The sequence below is a fragment of the Pleurodeles waltl genome, chromosome 2_1 (assembly GCF_031143425.1).
Source record: "Pleurodeles waltl isolate 20211129_DDA chromosome 2_1, aPleWal1.hap1.20221129, whole genome shotgun sequence".
NCBI classification, from domain to species: domain Eukaryota; kingdom Metazoa; phylum Chordata; class Amphibia; order Caudata; family Salamandridae; genus Pleurodeles; species Pleurodeles waltl.
In genome coordinates this window covers 896,574,878-896,599,429 of record NC_090438.1, presented here as the reverse complement: position 1 = coordinate 896,599,429, position 24,552 = coordinate 896,574,878, and the positions used below count along the sequence as shown (strand labels likewise).

General features: G+C 44.6%; 1 protein-coding gene across 14 annotated transcripts in view; it reads right to left on the bottom strand.

Moving 5' to 3' along the window:
- The window catches only part of PTPRM (protein tyrosine phosphatase receptor type M), a 1,480,454-nt gene that overhangs the window by 83,411 nt on the left and 1,372,491 nt on the right, over positions 1 to 24,552 (bottom strand). For all 14 annotated transcript variants that reach the window (XM_069218824.1, XM_069218808.1, XM_069218810.1 and 11 more), the window contains 2 exons: positions 12,000 to 12,116; positions 436 to 590 (listed from right to left, as the gene is read on the bottom strand). In XM_069218824.1, coding sequence (XP_069074925.1) covers positions 436 to 590; positions 12,000 to 12,116 — 272 coding nt within the window. The remainder of the gene's footprint in view (positions 1 to 435; positions 591 to 11,999; positions 12,117 to 24,552) is intronic.

The window sequence follows — 24,552 nt, the reverse complement described above, 5'->3', positions numbered from 1 at the left end:
TAACATATCTCAGAATAATTAGTATATCATCACAATTGTCAGTGCTCTCGCCACCATATAAAGCTTAATAGCCCAATAACCCTCTTAAAGGGCTAATGAGCACATTTGAGCCTCATCAGGTTACCTAGCATGTAGATTCACCAAGGAAACATTTCCCAGCCAAAGGTCGCTAAGGAAGGCAGACTAGAACCCAAAAATGGGTATCTGCTGCTCAATAGAGTATTCAGTGTTATGGGCCCTCGTGCGAAGAAGGAGATGGGCTCCCCGGCTGCTTTCTAAATTATAAAGTGCAGCAGTAATCAAGGTTCAGTGCACTGCTCAGGCCTCTCGGAGATGGTGGCACTTCACCTGCTGCACAGAGGAAGCTACACCCCTGCGCTGCTTAATTGACACTGTATGGACACACATGATAAACCAGCATACTGTGCTCCGTACCTGCAGTGTACAACCAGAGGACCTGAGTTGGGTGGACTTTTGGATTTGACTTGCCGTACAAATCCCAGCAGACCAGTGGCGTGGTATGGTACCCCATGATCCGGCCAACCCGTGAAGTGAAACTGACGGATTTCTCGGATCTCATGTGCACCTCGCTGTATGAACATAAGAATGAAGAAGGGTTAATCACTTAAAAGCTATCATAGAAAATGCCTCCACACCACCATACAAGTACAATACACTTTGGTTAAAAAAAGAACAGTGAAATATTTTAATGATGTAAATGCTTGGTAGCTGGCAAAAGAGTGCATTCCCTCTCAGGTATCCTACAAGGAAAACACATTTGTATTGTGGTTCAGGCAATGCATACAGTCTCCAGCAGCACAAATACATAATCAACAATTATTGTACATAATATGTACTACTAATTCTATGCACATATCTTACGTTTAGTATGTAAATTGCTGTTCAAAATATACATAAAAAATTATCAACCACTGGCTAACACCACATGGCTGGGTTTGAATGACAGCATTTTGACTTTTGCCTATGCTCCTCTTGTTTTGTCATGACTTTTGTAAAAACAAACTTTATTGTTCTGGGAGCTGCTGTGTCTCTGTCAATATAAAAAAAAGAATTGCATTAAAGCAAACATTTTCTTTGATCTCAAAAAAGTTCACACTGCCATAGCAGCCCCTGACACTGAGGGGAACTTCTATGTCTTTGGATCTGCTCCTTGTGAAACAGCAGAATGCCATCACTCACAGTGCAATTAACCAATAGCTGAAGTAGGCCATCTACGTGCTCTATGCTGTATGATGTAGTGGGCAGAAGGAAAATGTGAATGGCACAACAGAAGACCAATGGATGAAGAGAGCTGGCTGAAAGTCTTATAAGTAACTATATTTTATATACATTTCTAGTAAAATCAAAAGGTCATGGCTAACACCAGCCCTAATAATGAACATGTGACCATGGTTGTATGACGGAACCACACATGCCATTACCACGCATGCCTTTCCAATGCAACCATTACTATGCATATGTCTTTACCATGCAAATTTGTAATGCACGTATACCTTTACAATGAAAATGCAAGTATTTTGCAGGTAAGTGTGTGTATGTGTGTGTGTGTGTGTGTGTGTGTGTGTGTGTGTGTGTGTGTGTATATATATATATATATATATATATATATATATATATATATATATATATATCTTATAATAATGCCCAAACCCCTAGACTGAACCGCCCCAGAACCTAAAAACACCCTTGCCACCCAAATACCCCTACCCAACCTAAGCCCTAAAAACATCCTTGTTACCCAAATACCCTCATGCACCCTAAACTCTAAAAACACCCTTGCCACCCAAATGTCCTTACCCACTGTAAACCCTAAAATTACCCTTGCCACCCAAATACCTTTACCCATCCTAAACACTAGAAACACCCTGGCCACCCAAATACCCCTACCCCTCCTAAAATTACCACCGGATACCCCTACCCCCTGAAGCCTAAAATTACCCTTGCAATCCAAATTCCCTTACCCATCCTAAACCCTAAATTACCCTTGCCAACCAAAAACCCTAAAACATCCTTACCTTGATATATATATATATATACTTATATTTTCATTGTAAAGGCATGTGTTGTAAAGGCATGTGCATGGGTAACAGATACTTGGTAAAAGTACTGCATGGTAACGACAGCTTTCTTAATGCAGTTTCCCGTTACCATGTTGCAATCATCACATCAGCCCCACATTATGTTGATTATAAAGTCAGTGTTTACCGAACACTTGGATCTGAACTGCCTCTGAGAGCGTTCAATGGGAATAATACAGCGAACACCATTTTGGGAAATCTTACTTGCTAAAGGAGATTGGTTTGATTTGAAGGATTGAGCACACCTACCTTTGTTAGCCACCCAGTGCCAAGGCAACACAATATATTCCTCTCCAAAGGAAATTACATATTTAGCTGTTGATGTCCCCCTACTCCCCACTAGGGTGCATAGATTTTCAGCGCTGTATGGTAAATGACATTTTGACTATTGAGTACTCCCTTCATCATAGCAATAAGGCATTTTTTGAGGCCATTTGTTTCTATCTGGTGCACTCCGGAGGCCAGTCGTCCTGGCGGCAGCAGAGGCAAGCTTTCGGCAGAAGCCTCAAAGGCTCACTGAGCCTCAATAGGGATGTTATGTAAGATAACATTAAATCTATTAGAAAAATATCTATAAACTAAACATTATTTACTCCCCCTTTTTCCAGTTTTTTAAAATTAATCATCTGTTTTTGACAAGCCCATATGTTACAGTGGAAAAGTACCCAGTTCTGAGGAATTATCAAGTAGGCTGCAGTGGGCGCCACACACCATTACACGAGATCATCATGAGCAACTCAGATAACTGTAATAAAACCGAATGCCTTCCATAGTTACTGTCATTTACAGTTCTGAGCTGTCATGTTCAGTGGTGTACTAATTCTTTCATTATACCAGGAAGCAAGTATGCATGCCAACCAGGAGCTATAGCTTTTTCTGGATACTGTTGAGAGAGCGTAATTTGGCTATGCCATTACGTTTCTTAACCCCTTTAGTGCAGGCGTCGGCCACGGGTTGCGCCCGCACTACCTCCCTGGTGTGGGTCACGACAACTGGCCGACACCGGCGAGGGGGTTTGAAAATCCTCAGGTGCATCGCACCCGATGATTTTCTTTTTTTTTTGTTTATCCCTGGGAGACACGGAAGAGCTTCCATGTCTTCCCCCGCCCCTTTGTGACGTCAGCGCGCCTCGCGTCACATTGTTTTCCCCATTGGGAAGGCCTCGTATGAAAGGGGAGACTCTCACCTTTCATACCTGGCCTTCATGAATGCCACTAGATGCCAGGGATTTCACTTGGGGGGGGTCTAGGAAAACAGGACACCCCCCACTTTTGTCAGTGCATGTGTGGTTTCCCTGGGGGCTGCTATATATACAGGGAGTGCAGAATTATTAGGCAAATGAGTATTTTGACCACATCATCCTCTTTATGCATGTTGTCTTACTCCAAGCTGTATAGGCTCGAAAGCCTACTACCAATTAAGCATATTAGGTGATGTGCATCTCTGTAATGAGGAGGGGTGTGGTCTAATGACATCAACACCCTATATCAGGTGTGCATAATTATTAGGCAACTTCCTTTCCTTTGGCAAAATGGGTCAAAAGAAGGACTTGACAGGCTCCGAAAAGTCAAAAATAGTGAGATATCTTGCAGAGGGATGCAGCACTCTTAAAATTGCAAAGCTCCTGAAGCGTGATCATCGAACAATCAAGCGTTTCATTCAAAATAGTCAACAGGGTCGCAAGAAGCGTGTGGAAAAACCAAGACGCAAAATAACTGCCCATGAACTGAGAAAAGTCAAGCGTGCAGCTGCCACAATGCCACTTGCCACCAGTTTGGCCATATTTCAGAGCTGCAACATCACTGGAGTGCCCAAAAGCACAAGGTGTGCAATACTCAGAGACATGGCCAAGGTAAGAAAGGCTGAAAGACGACCACCACTGAACAAGACACACAAGCTGAAACGTCAAGACTGGGCCAAGAAATATCTCAAGACTGATTTTTCTAAGGTTTTATGGACTGCTGAAATGAGAGTGAGTCTTGATGGGCCAGATGGATGGGCCCGTGGCTGGATTGGTAAAGGGCAGAGAGCTCCAGTCCGACTCAGACGCCAGCAAGGTGGAGGTGGAGTACTGGTTTGGGCTGGTATCATCAAAGATGAGCTTGTGGGGCCTTTTCGGGTTGAGGATGGAGTCAAGCTCAACTCCCAGTCCTACTGCCAGTTCCTGGAAGACACCTTCTTCAAGCAGTGGTACAGGAAGAAGTCTCCATCCTTCAAGAAAAACATGATTTTCATGCAGGACAATGCTCCATCACACGCGTCCAAGTACTCCACAGCGTGGCTGGCAAGAAAGGGTATAAAAGAAGGAAATCTAATGACATGGCCTCCTTGTTCACCTGATCTGAACCCCATTGAGAACCTGTGGTCCATCATCAAATGTGAGATTTACAAGGAGGGAAAACAGTACACCTCTCTGAACAGTGTCTGGGAGGCTGTGGTTGCTGCTGCACGCAATGTTGATGGTGAACAGATCAAAACACTGACAGAATCCATGGATGGCAGGCTTTTGAGTGTCCTTGCAAAGAAAGGTGGCTATATTGGTCACTGATTTGTTTTTGTTTTGTTTTTGAATGTCAGAAATGTATATTTGTGAATGTAAAGGTGTTATATTGGTTTCACTGGTAATAATAAATAATTGAAATGGGTATTTTTTTTTTTTTTGTTAAGTTGCCTAATAATTATGCACAGTAATAGTCACCTGCACACACAGATATCCCCCTAACATAGCTAAAACTAAAAACAAACTAAAAACTACTTCCAAAAATATTCAGCTTTGATATTAATGAGTTTTTTGGGTTCATTGAGAACATGGTTGTTGTTCAATAATAAAATTAATCCTCAAAAATACAACTTGCCTAATAATTCTGCACTCCCTGTATATATATATATATATATATATATATATATTTGCCACCAGTTGTCTTGCAGTTGCAGCTTGCGTCTTCAAAGCAGTGCACATACTTCAACTGACGCATTTCAACTGTAGCTTTTAGGCAGCAATAAAGAAGTCAAGTAAGTCTTGTGATTATGTTTCTGCTACAAAAGGATCAGACTTTTGTCTAGTGGCAGTTTTAGTGCCATAAAGAAGCGCAGAAGGTTTATATGACTACTGCAAAGAGCAAATCTGTATTTTAAGTAAATAGCTGAGTACGTTAGTAAAGTCAGCCACTACCTGCGCTATGATACAAATGAAATGTATGTGTGGGGTGGCTATGGAGAGATGAAGAGCACGTTTGCTGGGTGGCAATGAGGGAATCCGAGGAGGAGGACATGGGTGTGGGAGCACCAATAATGATTGTTGGACTGGGCGCAGGAGGTACTAAAGACTGTGACGAATGGTATGTGACCAGATGTTTGAGTGTCTTGAAAGAACGTGCTGATTGAGGGAAGAAGCGCATGTAAGATGGCCTCTAATGCTGCACGTATCACACACACACACACCAGCAATTTTGTGACTGTCTATGTAGGCTAGTGTTTTAGAGCAACAGTTTAGCCAATAGCAGAGATGGCATCTTGATGGATGACTGCTGCTGACCTCACTCTGGTTATAAAGGACAGCTCTGACATAGGATCAGAGACAGAGACAGCATCTGAGGGATAGGACAATGGCGCAGACTCTGGGAGTGTTTTTTCAGTTGGAGGAGTCCCATTGGATAACTCCTTCCAGTAAATTGTGAGGGAGGTGATGAGGGCAGTCCTGCTGTCCCTTCGCAAGCACAGTCTGTGCAACAGGGTAATAGTGGGTTAGCCCAACCCAGAGAGCAGGTGAATGCGGGGGCAAGCACAGAGAGGGTGCTCTCTTGGGATCTCCCCAATTTAGTTCAACCCCGAATTCCACTGCCCAAATTGTATTGTGGAAACATCAAAATTATCTATCACAAAACAAACTGGTTTTGTAAGGCAGGGACCTGTGTTTTTGGTCCTGGGTTCGGCGGCTATATAGGGAAACATACTAAACCCAAACATTTCTGAAAACTAGACATCTGGGGGAGTCCACAGAGGTGTGATTTGGGTGGATTCCCCAAAGTTTTCTTACCCAGAATACCCTGCAAAGCTGAAATGTTGAATAAAAACTCGATTTTTCTTGCATTTCTGTCACACAAACTACAGGAATATGCTGCGATCCACAAAATTCCTACCACCCAGTGATTCCTCACCTCTCCTGATAAAAACACAACCCCACTTGAGTGCCTATACCTAGTGCCTGCGTAAGGAATGGATCACCCCAGGCTCAACAGTTGCCTCATGTAAGTACCAACATTGACCGCTGTGTGATCTATTCCTGTCGCAGGCAGTAGGCCTACCCACAAAAGTGAGGTACCATTTTTATCGGGAGACTTGGGGGAACGCTGGGTGAAATTTATGGCTCCTCTCAGATTCCAGAACTTTCTGTCACCGAAATGTGAGGAAAAAGTGTTTTTTTGGCCACATTTTGAGGTTTGCAAAGGATTCTGGGTAACAGAACCTGACCAGAGCCCCACAAGTCACCCCATCTTGGATTCCGCTAGGTGTCTAGTTTTCAAAACTGTGCAGGTTTTCTAGGTTTCCCTAGGTGCCGGCTGAGCTAGAGGCCAAAATCTAGAGTTAGGCACTTTGCAAAAAACACGTCAGATTTCAATGTAAAAATGTGATGTGTCCATGTTGCCTTTCCTGTCATGTGCATTAGGCCTACCCACGCAATCAATTGGGCCTGGTCTTTCTTGATTTTCTTGAGAAAGTGGTATGGGCGGAAAGGTGTACAAAGGCCTAAGTTCCACTGAAAACTAAAAGCATCGCTGAGCGATTGCTGCCTTGGAAACTCCAATACACAATATTGCTGACAGTGTACATTCTCTGCAGAGCCAAATAGATCGAACCAAGGCTCTCCCCACTGCTGAAAGAGACCTTGCGCCACCTCTGGATGGAGGTGCCATTTGTGATGGACGAAGCATTGACGGATGGGTTTGTCTGCTTTAATATTCAGAGAGTCCGCCAGATATTGAACCACCAGGGATTTACACTGATGTTCCAGTCATGTCCTGAGGCGCAGAGGCCTCCTGACAAAGGTTCCACAACCCCACCCCACCCTGTTTGTTGCAGTACAACATGGCAGTGGTGTTGTCCATGAACATCTGCACCACTTTCCCTTTGAGAGAGGGAAGGAATGCTTTCAATGCTAGCCTGATCACCATGAGCTCCAGAAGACTGAAATGGAATCCGGACTCCGCAGAGACCAAAAGCCTCTGATCCCTGCCTCCCCCATGTGTTCGTCCTATCCCAGGAGTGACACACCTGCACTACTGCAGATGTGGTTGGGGAAGGGAGAGGGATCACCACTGGAGATATTGTGCAATTCCCTCCGAGATCTGGACCATGTTGGAGAGATTACCCTGATGCTGCACCCACTGTAACTTCAGGTCCCATTTCAGACCCCACATATGCCATCTGGCATGTGTCACCAGCAGGATGCAGGAAGCTGTAAGGCCTAGAAGTCTCAGAGTCATTCTCACCGAAATCCAGGATAAGGCTGAAACATCGGTATCATAGCTTGAATGTCCTGTACTCGCTGCTTGGAAAGATAAACGCAAAACTTCACTGTGTCCAGAACAGCTCTGATGAAAGGGAGTGTCTGAGAGGGAGTCAGGTGTGTCTTCGGCATGTTTAGAGTGAGACCCAGCGAATACAGAAAGTCCACCATTGTCTGGAGGTGGGAGACAACAGCCTAGGGTGGGCACGACTTCAACAGCCAGTCGTTGAGATGTTGGAAGACTGAAACCTCTGAACTGTGCAGATGAGCTGCAACCACCATCATCACCTTGGTGAACATCTGAGGGGCACTGGTGGGGCCAAAGGGTAGCAAGGTGAACTGAAAGTGCTTGTGGCATATGGTGAACCACAAGTAATGTTTTTTTGGCAAGCAGGACGGGAATGTGAAAGTAGGCGCCCTGCAAGTCCAATGCTACCATCCAGTCTATTGGGGTCTAGGGTAGATAGAACCTGAGCCAGAGTGAGCATTTTGAACTTCTCCTTCTTGAGTAAGAGGTTGAGGGACTAAAGGCCTTGGATAGGGCAAAGGCCCTTGTCCTTTCTGGGCACCAGAAAGTAGTGGGAATAGCACCCACAATCTACTACTGGCACAGGGACACTCTCTATGGCTCCGTGTGCCAGAAGCCACAGCTTTCTCATGAAGAAGTGTCAAGTGATCCTCTGTCATCCTATCGTAGGATGGTGGTATGGATGGAGGGGTAGTTTCAAAGGGGAGGGGATAACCCTTTTAGGCTATCTGCAAAACCCACCTTTCTGATGTGATGGACAGCCAGCATGTCAGGCAATGGCAGATCCTGCCTCCAACTGGTCCCTGGAGGGAAGTGTCAGACTAGGAAGGCTTGGAGGCAGCTGCGTGGTGGGTGAGGGGCTGGGAGACTTGCTAGACCGCTGGCTCCCTGATCCACAAGGATGGTGGATGCCACGTACCAGGCCACGCAGAGACTGGGCAGCATGTGCAGCAGGTGGCTGGGGGGAAACAGACATGACAGGGTGTCCATTCCGAAGCAAGAAAAGGGGTGAAAAGCAGACAGAGGGGCGAGGGGCCGCCGCGAGGCCCAAGGACCTCGCCGTAGCACAAGAATCCCTGAAGCGCTTTAGTGCTGAGTCGGCTTTCTCTCCGAAGAGATGGGTGCATCAAAGGGCATGTCCAGAAGGTTAGCTTGGACATCCCCCAAGAAGCCAGATGTCTTTGGGAGTGGTACAACCGATGCCGGTCAGGATCCAAGAATGGAACCATTGGATCCCCCTGGATCCAAAGCTTCTGGTGTGGAACCTGAGGGGGCCCCTTCCAGCCCGAGGGCACTCTGGTGGTATCAGACTGCCCAAAGATGAGGCGCACGGCCTCAGAAAACTCTAAGCTGGGCAGCGATTGCTCTGGCTCACGGATACTTGGGGAGGCGCGGAGCCAACCAAGGAGCAGGCTCTGATGACAGAGGCCTATAACAACCCTTCTTTTCCCTCATTTCATCGGCCGAGAGACTGGGTGGAGTAGAAGAACACTTGTTCTTCTCTGACTTCTTCATGTGCCTCAACTTACCAGAGTGTCTCGAGGACTTGGAGTTGGACGGCGATTAAGGAGGGGTGCTGCTATCGACCCGGGACCTTCCTCTTGACCAAGATAGAGACCTATGCAGAGCCGAGCAGCGGTCCGCAAGGAGCTTTAGGGACTGCTCCCTCAAAGCTTTTGGATTCAAAGCCCGGCATTCGGAGCACAACTTCAGGTTGTGCTTGTGTTCCAGACACCACAGGTACAGCAGGTGTGGATCTATCACGGATAACAGGATCCGTAGGGCTTGAACCTGGCCTTATGCAAAGACATCCTCGATGCACCAGGAGTATAGACACTTAAAAAACCTTCACAAAAAGTTGAAAAATATCAGTAAAAAAATTACATTACTGAGGGGTAGATCTTCTTCAGACCAGCACTAGGCTGGCATGGAAAGAAAAGAACTGACGTCAGCATGTCAGGAAGGTGCCTATATAGGACCCATGACATCATATGTGGCGCGCATGACACCGACGATGGACGCAGAGCTGATTGACGCTACTTAATGGTGTGCAGGGGTACTGCTTGAGAAAAATCTCTGGATCCAGACTCACTCCTGGGGGAAATTCTAAGGAAAGGAATCTGCAACTAGATGTTTCTATCCGATGCACTGCTTGTTCAAGTGATATTTTACCAGCAAAACCAAGGGTCCTAACAGTCTACACAAGTTTGATCTCCCTTTGATACTAATCTGCCATGTTAAAAGTGCAAGATTTAACTTATATTTCCCTTACTTTCCATGCAAATCAATGTATCTACATTTGAATATGTATATATAAACTGAGATACACTCATCAAGTGAACTGGCCATTCCTTAACCGTGTTCCCTCATCATACATTTTAGTTGACCGGTAATTTGAAATGTTATATATGAAAGCAGCAACAGACTACACCTGTTTCTGTTTCAGAGTGGGGGCTGTAAAAATGCCTGTATGTGCAGTCCATTACCTAACCTATCTCTAAAGGGAATTCTAGTTGGTCATTAGGGAACAAATAACCCTGCTACACTTAAAAGGCAAACCACAATAATGGGATGGCCACATCAAATCTTTCCCATTCAACAGGTGTTCCAAGTTGCAGTCATATTTTCAAAAAGTGGAGACAAAATGAATGTACTCTCTCTGTGGATGACAACGAAGAACTCCAGTGCAGTAACCTATGGATAGACACTTTGAGAATTGTTTTTACGTTTGTGCTGGTTGTTCCCCAACCACTAAAAAAAAAAGAACTATCCCGACCGGCACCCCACAAGCCTACCTGTAAGTACTGAGGAACTTGTTTGTGTTACTGTAACTGGAGTATATCTTGGCATTGTCTGAGCTTGACTAACAACTTGCACTGGAGTCACTGAACTAGGTGTAGACTCCACCTGGACCATCATTGATTTCTGGAAAATCTGTGGTGCCACCGGTACTGTAATACTCAGTGCAGAACTTACAAAAGAAACTGTAGAATAAACTACAGGCTGAGCTACAGTCTAAATCACAGGAGTTTGGATAACTGTAAAAGCAGGAATATTAGTTGTGATCTGTACTTGGCTTTGTTACCATGACTGAAGGTGGTGCACTTGGACAAATACAAGTACCTGGACTTGCCTCTCGTGCTGCATATGGCGGGGGACGATTTCTCAATAATTGTGTTATAAATTCAAATTCATCACTATCATAAGTCCGCGATTTCTTAGCTTCATCTGACTTCGACTCAATTTCATAGAGACGCTCATTCTTTTTCTTCGTTTTAGGTCTAACACTGTCCTCTTTCTCTTGCGATTTTGAATGAAACATTCCAATACCCTGTAGGATTTCTGTCCTAGGGCTTAGGGTAGATGGGGTTGGGTAGTTAATTTTTTAGGGGCAGGGACGGGGGGGCAGGATAGTTTATCTTTCAGAGCGGGGACGATATAAGGAAGGGCAGGAGGAGAGAGGAAAGCATGAAGGATCAGGAGAGGATGCAGTGAGTTAAGTGGGGCTGGGGCAGTGTTTAGGGGTAGTTTTTAGCAGTGGGGTGGATTAATGACTTAGGGTAGGTGGGGTAGTTTATTTTTTAGGGGCGGGTGGGGTTTGGGGATGTTTATCTGGTAGAGATTAGGGTGGATGGGAGGGTTCAGGGGTACTTTATTTGTTAGGGGCGGGGGGGATAGTTTTTTTTAGGGCGATGAGGGTAGTTTCGTTATTAGGGGTGGGGAAGGTTTTAGGGTTCAGGGCGGGTGAGGTTGGTGGGGTACTTCAGTTTTCAGGGGTGGGGGGAGGTTTTAGGGCTCAGGGTGGGTGGGGGATCAGGGCAGTGTTATGTAAACAGGGGGCCAGGTTTTTTTTTTTGGGGGGGGGGGTTTAGGGGTGGGGATAGTTTTGGGCCTCATGGAGGTTGGGGTCGTTTTTTAGGTTAAGGGGGGGGTTGTATGACACAACCGTGCTTGCCATTTCCACATAAGCCTTCACTAAGCATGCTTTTACAACTAAATTTGTTGCAAAGGCATGCATGGTAAAGGCAAGCATGGAAAAGATCCAGTCATGGTTTCGACCATGTTTTTAAAGCATGTGTGGTTCCGGCATGCGTGGTTGTATCATACAACTCCTCAAAACATTGCATATTATACTTTCTTACAGATGTTAAAGAGGGCTTCTCCTTTTGAACAGCTTCTATTTTTATAGAGTACATTTCTGAGTTATTCCTAAATTAAAAGCTTCATGGCTACAACATGATGTCAAGTTAAAAATAATTTTGTTAATTCAACAGTAAAGGTAATACGTCTTTTCACCCCTCCAAATCTCATCCATGAGATAGGAAGACATTTATAAAATAATTCATACAAACTCTAAACATCTTACCTTTTCCACTGCAAAGGTTCGGATGACGTATTCGGCCAACAGCTCAGTTTCAATTAACGTGACTTTGATGTCTTTATATATTTCCGTGTCATCCGGCCAGTATTTGCAGCACTTGACCTTTGGGAAAGAGGAAATGATTGTGAGGGTTCTATTGGCTGCAATCTAGCAGAATGCATATTTCATCAGAACCTTTATGGTTCACGCACTTCATGTTATGTAGCTTGGACTTCAGCTCTGAAAAGATGGTGGGGGGGTCAGTTCTGGACTGGCCATTCTGCACTCTGGCATTTCCCCGGTATGCTAGCGGGTAAGGGGCTGATTTCACAGCAGTATCGGAAACCTCATTCATATTGTTCTCTAATGACCCAATTCCAGTAGGGTCCCTCCTGCTGCTCTGTGGGTCTCCTTTGAACAGTTTTTGCCATGGTTGAAGTGCTGCTGTGCAGAGGAGAGGCAATGCACATCATGTTGCAGGGATAAAGATATTGATCATAGACCGAGAATATAAATGATATGAAACTATGGCCCAGTGTGGCAAGGGATAGCATGCATCATAATGCCCACTTGATAACATACAGTGCAAACATAGCTGGAAAACTCTTAGGTTGGGGCCAAATAGTGGTAACCGGTTTATAGCATAATGACTGATGTCTGGGCACAGGATCCATTGTGTGATCCTAACTGCTTAGCTTGTGATCTCAGGACCATAGAGAGAGAGTTTCCAAAACCACAAGATATTATCATTGAATCTCAAGGTGAGGGGGGTAATTAACCCCTCAGATGCCCTGGACGTAACGGTTACATCCTGGGAAGCCCTGCTCAGGTGCCAAGGACGTAACCGTTACGTCCAAGTAGGGGCCCTCAGGGGAAGCGCTAGCTCTCTCCCCGGGGGCCTCTCACCCCACTCTCCTGGGCAGGGATGGAAGGGGAATCGCTTCCCCTTCCACCCCGTTACCCCCCTCCCCCCCTGTGGCATCTGATGACATCAGCGCACGATTGCGCGCTGACCTCATCAGAGGCCTACCCCTGATCGGAGGAGAAATGCAAAAGCATTTCTCCTCCGATCACGTGGAGGGGCCGAGAGAGGCATCAAAGGAAAGGAAAGGCCTTTCCTTTCCTTTGATGTCTTTATCAGTATTTCTGCTGCCTGATCACGATGCGATCAGGCAGCAGAAATGCCACTAGACACCAGGGACATTTTTTTATTTTTTATTATCGAATAAGGGGCCGCTCCCCAGGAGGGCAATTTATTAAACCACTGGACACCAGGGAATTTTTTATTTATTTATATTTATACAAAAGGGGAGCGGTCCCTTGGACAAGGGCCGCTCCCCAGGGGGGCAATTTATTTTTAGGCCATCGGCCTATTATAATTATGCCAATCTGGCCGCAGGTGGGGCAGATACCGCTGAACACTAGGGATTAAAAAAAAATTGTTTACTTTCTTTTTTTTTTATATGTGGGGAGCGAGCCCTTAGGCAAGGGTCGCTCCTCTGGGGGCAAAATAAATTTTAGGCCATTTCTGCCCCCCTTGGGGCCAGATCGGCCTATTTTTATTAAGCCAATCTCACCAGACACCAGGGATGTTTTTATTTATTTATATTTATACATAAGGGGAGCGGCCCCTTGGGCAAGGGCCGCTCTCCAGGGGGGCAATTTATTTTTAGGCCATTCTGCCCCCGGGGGCAGATCGGCCTATTATGATTAGGCCAATCTGGCCCGGGGAGGGCAGAAACCACTAGACACCAGGGATGAAAAAAATGTTTTATTTACTTTAATTTTTTTTATAAGTGGGGAACGACCCTTTAGGGAAGGGTCGCTCCCCTGGGGGCAAAATCAATTTTAGGCCATTTCTGCCCCCCTTGGGGGCAGATCAGACTATTTTTCTTACGCTAATGTGCCCCCAAGGGGGGCAGAAACCACTTGATACAAGGGATTTTTATTTTTTTTATTCAATGTCACGCAAGGGGAGCGCTCCCTTGGGGGGCTAAATTTATTATAGGCCATTTCCATAACCCACCCTAATGAAATGGGGTCAAAGTTGTCCTGCCCACGAGTTGGCAGATGGGACAGTCTACTAGATGCCAGGGAATAAATAAAAAAAAAAGTGGGGTGGTGGCTACTAACCAGTATGGGCATGGTTATGCCCCCACCCCAACTGAAGGGGGTAAACAGTCTTTCAGCTCTCCCCCGCACACTAAAACATCTTATCCCACGGCAAGCAAGAGGACATTTGATTATTTGGGGTTTTGGTTTTATATTTGGGCCATGAAAGATTGGCTAACTCTCAAAATCATCCCATTTGGAATGGTGAAGGCTGCACTTTTTGGACTTTGGGATGCTGCCATGTACAAAAATCCACAAGACCTAGACACATCTGAAAACTAAACATCAGGGTGAGTCAGAGAGTGGTGTGCTTCACATGCACCTGCACCATTTTCTTACCCCCCCAATGCCCAGCAAACCTCCAACATTGCAGCAAATCACACATTTCTTCCTCATTTTTGTGATGGAACCTTCCGGAATCTGCAGGAATCCACAATATTCCAACCATCAGCATTGTCTCATCTATACCGATAAATATTCTGCCCTACTTGTCAGCCTAGAAATGTTTTAATTCAAGCTGCCCTTTTTGTACCCACTTTGGTTCCACCCCAATTTTGACATGTTTTTGGCACTTCCCTGTCACAGGCACATGGCTCACCTACACAAGTGAGGTATCATTTTTACTGGGAGACTGAGGGGAACGTTGGGTGGTAGGAAATTTGTCCCGGTGCAGTGATTCCACACAGAAATGTGGGAAAAATATGTTTTGTTTTTTTTTTAGCTAAATTTGAGGTTTGATGAGGATTCTGGGTAAGAAAAAACTAGGGGATCCACGCAAGTCACACCTCCCTGGACTCCCTCAGGCGTCTAGTGTTCAGAAATGTCTGGGTTTGGTAGGTTTCCCTGTATGGCTGCTGAGCCCTGGACCAAAAACACAGGTGCTCCCGCAAAAACAGGTAGTTTTGTATTCGGTAATTCTGATGTGTCCATGTTGTGTTTTGGGGCATTTCCTGTTGCGAGCACTAGGCCTACCCCCACAAGTGAGGTACCATTTTTTATCGGCAGACTTGGGGGAACACTGGGTGGAAGGAAATTTGTGGCTCCTCTCAGATTGCGGAACTTTCTTTCACCAAAATGGGAGGAAAAAGTGTTTTTTTGGTCAAATTTTGAGGTTTGCAAAGGATTCTGGGTAACAGAACCTGGTGAGAACCCCACAAGTCACCCCATCTTGGATTCCTCTAGGTGTCTAGTTTTAAAAAATGCACAGGTTTGGTATGGTTCCCTAGGTGCCGGCTGAGTTAGAGATCAAAATCCACAGCTAGGTTCTTTCCAAAAAACACGTCAGTTTTCAATGTCAAAATGTGATGTGTCCATGTTGCATTTCCTGTCACGGGCGTTAGGCTTACCCAACGCAAGTGAGGTACCATTTTTATCAGGAGACTTGGGGGGAACACAGAATAGCAGAACAAGTGTTCTTGCCCCTTGTCTTTCTATAAATTTTTTCCTTCCAAATGGAAGACAGTGTGTAAAAAAAGATGTCTATTTGAGAAATGCCCTGTAATTCACATGCTAGCATAGGGACCTCAGAATTCAGAGATGTGCAAATAACCACTGTTTCTCACCACCTTATCTTGTGCCCATTTTGGAAATACAAAGGTTTTGTTGATACCTATTTTTCACTCTTTATATTTCACCAAATGAATTGCTGTATACCCGGTATAGAATGAAAACCCACTGCAAGGTGCAGCTCATTTATTGGCTCTGGGTACCTAGGGTTCTTTATAAACTTACAAGCCCTATATATCCTCACAACCAGAAGAGTCCAGCAGATGTAACAGTATATTGCTTTCACGAATCTGACATCGCAGGAAACAGTTACAGAGTAAAACGTGGAGAAAAATGGTTGTTTTTTCCAGCTCAATTTCAATATTTTTAAATTTCAGCTCTTATTTTCTGTACGAAATCCTTGTAGGATCTACACAAATGACCCCTTGCTGAATTCAGAATGTTTTCTACGTTTCAGAAATGTTTAGCTCTCCAGGATCCAGCATTGGTTTCATACCCATTTCTGTCACTAACTGGAAGGAGGCTAAAAGCACAAAAAATGGGGTATGTTCACAGTAAAATGCCAACACTGTGTTGATAACTGTGGTTTTCTGATTCAAGTCTACCTGTTCCGCAAAGCTGGGAAGATGGTGATTTTAGCACTGCAAACCTTTTGTTGATGTCATTTTCAGGGGAAAAAAATCACAACCCTTCTGCAGCCCTTTTTTCCCATTTTTTTTTTTAAACTACATTTTTGCTCTATTTTTGCTTATTTTCATGGTCTCCTTAATGGGAACCCAGAAACTCTGGGTACCTCTAGAATCCCTAGGATGTTGGAAAAAAAGGACGCAAATTTGGCGTGGGTAGCTTATGTGGACAAAACATTATGAGGGCCTAAGCGCAAACTGCCCCAAATAGCCAAAAAAAAAGGCCTGGCACCTGAGGGGGTAAAGGCCTGGTAGCGAAGGGGTTAATTCCATAGATCTGAGCCTGCTACCTGGAGGGCTATTCAACCTAATTTTCTACAACTGTGCGGGAAAACAAAATGAGTTCTGCGAGGGTGTCACTAGCAATGGGATTCAAGTTTACTGATACAAATGTACTGATAAAATGTGTGTCTCCAAGCCTAAAGGAGGGGTAAGACAAGTGAAATATCATTGCACAAGCCATTTCACTAATGCCTGTGAAGGCTTACCCGAGGTGCTTTTGAAGCTGTTTTACTGCCAGGATTACGAACATATGGAGCTCGTTTTTCCATGTAACAGGGGAGGTCAATTATTTGCTTTTGAATTCTGGTATATAGATATTTTATTTCCTCAAAGGGTGGAGGGGGAAGAGATATCATGCGAGGAGACATCTGGTATAGCCGGACTGCCCGCAGCACACTCATCAATGAGATAATCTGCCTGTGGTGCTACAATTAAAGTTCTAAAATTACCTTGCTTCTTAGTGTGCCTTCTCCTGATGCATGCTCCAGTGTGGGCAAATTATTCAAACATGGCTGGCACCATTTAGAAGCTCTTAAGAAATACTGATATCTTGGCATTGTGTACAGTATATTAGGAGGACAAGCACCCAATCCAATACACAGTGCCTTATTGTACACATAACACTCATCCCATTTGCAGTATTTGCTTTATATTATAGGTCCAATCACCTTGTCTCTAATTACTAACCTGTGTATGTGAAAAATATTGGGCAGCCACATTACAAACTCATACCATACCATTTATGGGCTTTGTCAGTTCTACTATCTGTCCACCGCAATATCCTAAATCTCCCACCATTTTCTTGTATAACTCAGTGTTAAACATACCTATCTCACCCAAGGCTATGCTTCATTTGACCATGTGTACATATTTCACTTATGACTCTGTGGGCTGATTGACCCCAAATTAAAGGTTATATATCCGAATTTGACTCCCACATTCAATGTTTGTGTATCTTAGGGGGCTCACATTTCTCAATGGTAGAAGAAAACTATGTAGTCACAAACTAGAGGTTGGCTTACATGTGAGATGAAATTTTCTTGTACTATGATGGTCAGCTGCAGATGCTATTGAATGTGTATCTGTAACGGCATTGATTGGCCCCATGTGTTATCATGCAATTCTCACCTGTTTATTTTGTACCACCGTGGTTGGTCAGAGGGGAAAATTAGTATTTTCATTCCCATTTACTTATCTTACTATAAGAAATAATAAAACAACAAAAAACTACCCCCAGATCAGCAGCAAAAGGATCAGGAAAAAGCCCATAGTCGATGCTCCTCATTTCACCATCAAAAAGCCATACAAAATGTAGCCTGGAGAAGGTTCATGGGAATAATCATTTCAGCCATTTTCTGTGTTCCTTGAAAATTCTCTTGGATCATGAGCACCACTGGTCACAGCTATTAAGAAAACTCATTGATTCCCTTAGTTCATAAAGGAGGCAAGACCTTTCCAAAGATCCAATCACCAGCTTCAATATAAGGATTTCACCTGGAGGTTACCATGAAGATATTTAGAGAGAAAAGGGGCCTATTGCTACAACAAGATTCCATCCATGGCAAGTCATGCACAACCCTTTTGTGCTAATGTTCTTAGTGATATTCCCTTCTAAGTGCCGCTTATACTGTGCCATAAAACACTTAATGTCCTCTAAACATTTAAATGACATAAAATTCTTAACTATAAAGACTGAAATTGCTGCTTCTTCTATTTGGACTAAGTTTCGCATTTTACACATCTGCAATTTTGCAACATCAAATCTGGTTGATTAATAAAACACTCATGGTCAACAAATGACTTAGTGTAAATTGTGCTTGTGGGTTGACTGGGGTGTGAACCCTGGCCAAGCACCAACCCAATCCTTGTCCGGATAAAACACCCAAATGAACCTGTGCTCAACCCCCTAGTCGCTTGGCACAGAGCAGTCAGGCTAATCTTAGAGGCAATGTGTACAGCATTTGTGCAACACTTCAAGCAGTAACACAGTGAAAACACACCACAAACGGAGCACACAATAGAGTTAGCAAAATAGAGTAGATTTTAATAAATTAGGCAAGACCAAAACTACAAGCATACAGTTAGTAGAACTGGAGATTTTCTATTATAAAGTTTGAAGCAAAAATAGTGCCAAAAGGCACAAAGCTAAATTGGTGATATCTGGTTGCGCCTGAATGGGACAAAGTCACAAGTTTAGGCTGACCACGATGAAGCATGGGCCGGCCACAGAGACCCAGTTAGGCCTGCTGAACAAAGTACCTTTAATCCTGGTTGCAGAGCTTTGTGTGGATCTGCATCCAAGATGTGTCGTACAGCCAGGTGATGCATCAGTTCTGAGATGCTGCAAGGTTGCAGTGCAAAGCCCTGTTCTGTCGATGTTGAGGGTCCCACCAACGGGGTTTGCGATGTGAAGGCTGGTGCCTGGGATGCATTGCGCAGTTCAGGTGACCCATCAATTCTTGAAGAGTGGTGAAGCTGGGATGCAGAGGTTTTGTGTCATGGTCAAGGCTTGCATCAATAAGAGATGGTGCTCCGGCAAAGTGTTGCGCAGTGGTGGTTTGAAAGTCAATGGCTAGATCCAAGATACGAGATGCAGTGGCGCTGTGAGTCTTTTGTGATGGGTCCAATCCACACAGCATTAGCAATGCATCAGTTCAGCTCGGGATGCACCGCTCAGCTGAGGAGATGCATTGGTTCTGTTGAGTGATAAGTAGCTCAGCAGACAGGATGTGTTGGGTCAGCTGGCAAGCACTTTAGGACTGCATCCAAGGGTCCAGGACTAGGGTGGCACCACTTGCCTGTGTAGACCCACAGATGGTAATTCCAGGTGCAGAAGAAAGGTAGTTGGAAGTCTGTTATGTCACTGAGACTTCAGATCAGGAGGCCAGCCAGCAAGCACTTGGAGTCACTCTTAGTTCTGGGTTCAAGAGATGCAGGTCCAGTATTTCTCACCCAGGCAAGAGGGCAGCAGTCAGAAGGTAAACACAGCAAAGCAGGAGTCCAGCAGATGGCAGTTCTTGAGCTGCACAGCAGTCCTCCTCCCTAGCAGAGTACCCACAGGTCCAAAAATATACTGAAGTGGTGATGTCTGAAGTCCATTTCTCATACCCAGTTCTATCTTTGAAATGAGGGAAACATCAAAGGCATGCCTTTCAAGTTCACGGATGTCCGGCCTCCTTGTCCTGGCTCCAGCCATATGACAGGGGGTATGCAGCCTTTTGTGTAGGAGACAGAACACAGCCTATTCTGATGTAAGTGAGGCTGTGGCCAGCTCCTCCCTTTCATCCTGCCAGAAGGCCCATCAAGAAAAACTTACGCTCCCATTGTGTGTGGCTTTCTATGGGGCATACACAAAGCCCAACTACATAATACACCTATTCATAAGACCAGAGGTAGGTTGCAGGCACCAAACAGCTAAGGCAAGAAAACAGCGACTTTCTAAAGGTGGCATTTTTAGAATTGCAGTTTAAAACCCGGCCACTTTATGTTAAGATTTTGAATTGTGATTACAGAGTCACCAAACGTGAAGGAATTATCTCTTCCCATGTGGAAATTACGCTTGTAAAATGCAATAAGGCAACTCCAATGTTATCCTATGGGAGGGATAAGCCTTGCAGTAGTATAAAACACATTTTAGAATTGGTCACTACCAGCACATGTAAAACTTAGAAGTACATGTCCTTCTTTTTAAATACATTGCACCCCGCCCTCTGGGCTGTCCAGGGCCTACTCTAAGGGTGACATTTATGTATTAAAAGGAAGGTTTGGGCCTGGCAAAAGGGTTATTTTGCCAGATCCAAATGGCAATTTAAAACTGCCCTCCAGGCTGCAATGGCAGCCCTAATATATGTTTTAGGGGGCTACTTTAGTGGGTGTAGTAGGAGTGCTGCAGTACACTGTAGTAGCATTTAATTTATAGGCCCTTGGTCCAGGTAGTACAATATACTAGGGACTTATAAGTAAATGAAATGTGCCAATCATGTATATGCCAATGTTACTACTGTATGTTTAAACAGAAGAGCACACACATTTTTGCCCATGTTTGGAAGGGACAAAGTGCACAAACTCCTGTGGCTAACAAAAAAAAGACAGGTTCAGCATTAAAGGCAAAAATGTGGGGGCACCCTGCAGAAAGCTCAAATTTCTCACAAATACATCTAGAAAATTGGGCTTCTATAATATGCACTGAAAGAACATAAAATAGGTTGCTTTTATCTTTTGTTCAACTCTCCATAAATGAGAATTGGAGGGAATATCTTTGGATAGTACTGTTGTTGCAGGCCCACTAGCAGTATTTAATTTACAGACCCAGGGCATATGTAGTGCACTTTACTAGAGACTTGTAAGCAAATTAAATATGCCTTTTGGGGATAAGCCAATTGTTAGAACTGTCCTTTCTGCAGAATCATCCCCAGACTTTTTGCCTTCCTCCTTCTCTTTTTCTGACCTCATTTTTGCTGGCATTAGGACTCTGCACACTTTACCAGTGCTAATCAGTGCTAAAGTGCATATGATCTCTCCTTAGAACATGGTGACATTGGCTCATACTCAATAGGACTATTTAATTTACTTAAAATTCCCTAGTAGAGTGCACTATATGCGCCCAGGGCCTGTAGATTAAATGCTACTAGTGGGCCTGCAGCACTGGTTGTGCCAGCCACTTAAGTAGCTCCTTAACCTTGCCTTAGGTCTGTCATTGCAAGGCCTGTGTGTGCAGTTTCACTGCTAATTCGACTTGGCATTCAAAAGTACTTGCCAAGCCTAAAAGTCCCCTTTTTCTACACATAAGACACCCCTAAGGTATACCCTCGGTAACCCATAGGGCAGGGTGCTGTGTAGGCAAAAGGCAGGACATGTACCTGTGTAGTTTACGTGTTCTAGTAGAGTAAACCCCCTAAATTAGTTTTTACACTGCTGTGAGGCTTGCTCCCTTCATAGGCTAACATTGGGGCTGCCCTCATACATTGTTTGAGTGGTCGCTGCTGATCTGAAAGGAGTAGGAAGGTCATACTTACTATGGCCAGAATGGCGATACAAAATCCTGCTGACTGGTGAAGTTGGATTTTATATTACTATTTTAGAAATGCTATTTTTAGAAAATGAGCATTTCTCCACACTTAAATCCTTCTGTGCCTTCCAATCCACATCTGGCTAGGTTTAGTCGACAGCTCCCTTGTGCATTCACTCAGACACACCCCAAACGCAGGATACTCAACCTCACTTGCATACATCTGCATTTTGAATGGGTCTTCCTGGGCTGGGAGGGTGGAGGGCTTGACACATGTCAAAGGACAATAGCCTGCTCTCACACAAAGAACTGCCACACCCCCTACTGGGACCCTGGCAGACATGATGGAACTGAAAGGGGACCTTGTGCACTTCTAAGCCACTCTTTGAAGTCACCCCCACTTCAAAGGCATATTTGGGTATTTAAGAAGGGTCCCTGACCCTACCAACTTAGACACTTCTTTGGGTAGACACTCTACCTCACAGACACTTCTGGACAAGAAACCTGCTGGTGAACAATCCCTGAACCAGACCTGCCAAGAGGAACTGCCTGGCTGCCCAAACGACTCACCTGGACTGCTTTTCTGCTGCCTTGCTGTTGCCCTGCTGCCTTGCTGCTCTCTGGCTGTGCTGAGAAGTGCTCTCCAAGGGCTTGGATAGAGCGTTCCTCCTGTTGCCTGAAGTCTCAGGACCAAAAAGACTTCACTCCTGCAACTGGACTCCTTGTTTGGCGAACATTCTAAACACAGCCTGCTAAAAACTGCACACAGTCTGCACCGCAATGAGAAAATCACTGCACGCCGAACCGGAACGACGCAGCCTGACTTCGCAATGAGTGGATCAACGCAGCACCAGTGTAGCGACGCAGCACCAGCATAGCGACCGGAAATTCGACGCACAGCCCACTGGATTGATGCACAGCTGACTCAGAACGACAAAGCCCGACTTCCAGAGAGGAATCGACGCAGCGCATGCCGTGCAGGAGAAATTTCCACGCAGTGCCCACTGGATCGACGCAGCGCTTGTGACTTCGCTCCGCAAGCCCAGGATTCCACGCATCGTCCCCGGGGCACCAGAAAAACCCCGCAACCCGAAGAGGAACCAAGTCTGCATGCCGGAAATCAATGCAAATTCTTCCCCTGCGTGGAAAATAATGACGCAAGTCGGTGTGCGAAGGGCCGAAACGGACGCACACCTCCCCGTTTTCCACGCATTTATGTAGCGCTTAACAGCCCTGTTGAGGCGCTCAAGGTGTACTACCAATGGCAGGATACACTGACCCCCCTCATATTGTACAGTGCACTACTAAGGATTGTGAACACGGTCGAGGAAGTCTGACGACACAGGCAACTAAGCATTCACATTTCAGTTTAACAGGCTACGACCGCTTCTTTGAATGTTAGTTTAAATAGGTTTCTTCGTTTGAAGTGTTTTGACTTCAGACTCATTTTGTATCAATCTTTTTTACCGGCGTTAGACCCTGCATTCCAAAACACATCTCACAGCAATACAATACAGTTTATAAACTCCCACATCCTGACACTTTACACAATAGAAGCAGCCCACCCAAGTGACTGCCTTGCACCCAAGCATTGAAAGAAAAAAGAGCACTTAAAAGTCCCTGAATCCCAAGTGCCACCCACGCTTCTCGCTTGACTTGGAACAGGTTTTCATTGTGTGCTCCACAAGACAAATTCACACTTCCATCTCTAAGAAAAGCAATATTAGAAGACAAGGGGAAAAAATGAAATTTCCTCGGGTAATTGTCACTTGCTTTCCTTTGAGTTTCATTGCTTTGCAGTTCCTAAGTCGATAGTCCTACTGTGCTGAGTGTCAAACTGTAGAGACTGGTTTAGTGCCATCCCTAGTGAATTTGTGGAAGAGTAATTTACTGCAGTAGCTTTCATGCGCAACGCATGCAGTAAAATGAACAAAAACTATCTGTAAAAAATACCTACATGTGGATGTCACGATTCCATTCAAAACTAATTTTAAAAAGACATTTACAGATGAGACCATTATCCCAGTTTCGCTTTGTAAATAACAAGCTTTCTGTTGTGCTATGCATTTTATTATTATTGTAATCGTGCGCATGCAAATTACAAGCAGCTACAATGTTATTTAACCACTTTATAACTTTAAAAGGCAGATGGCGAAATTAATTACCACTGCACCCAAAGTGCAGAGGAAATAAAAAGATGTTTTGTTTTTTAGGGTTGGGCGCCCGCAAGCACTCTGGACTATGTTGTAATCTCCATGTGGGCTTCTAACCAAGCCCATCACTTTCAGTAGTTCGTGGGCTTGCCTTTTAAAAATCAATTGATTCCATTTGTGAAAGACATGCATATGTCATGTCTTTTCCGGTGTTTAGCCCTCCTCGAGTGCACAGGTAAACTACTGAAAACATACGAGGCTCTGTGTTTTCAGCTGGTTTCTGGACTACCTTATCTTTTCATTTCCTGTGCTGCATGATCTTTCTGGGCAGAAGTCGAGTGCTTTGCGTGACATTGACCCTGTTACATGGATAATTGCACTTTTGCTGGTTACAGGGATAATTGCACTTTTGCCGGTAAGAGATAATTGCACTTTTGCTGGTAACATGGATAATTGCACTTTTGCCGATAAATTTCACTGCGAGCGAACTTCTGTTTCTTTTTCTGTGTCTCCTTCATGCTCATGGCAACCATCGGCTCACATATGTGAAACTGTTTTACTTTTCATTATTAGTTTATGTGGCAAAAAAGTCTAGTTCGGAGTTTACAACGCTAATAGCTCTAACGGGAGCCCGTTGCATCGCAAATAGTTGTTAAAGTTATGTACAAAATTAAAAGAAAAACACTCTTTAAACGAGTTTTGTCACTGAAAATAATTTTTAGCTGGAAGTGAAAAATGTGCTTAGATTTTATCCATGACCTCCAATTGAAGGGAGACAGTGAGTAAAGTGGCCTGCCGGATTGTCCCATGCG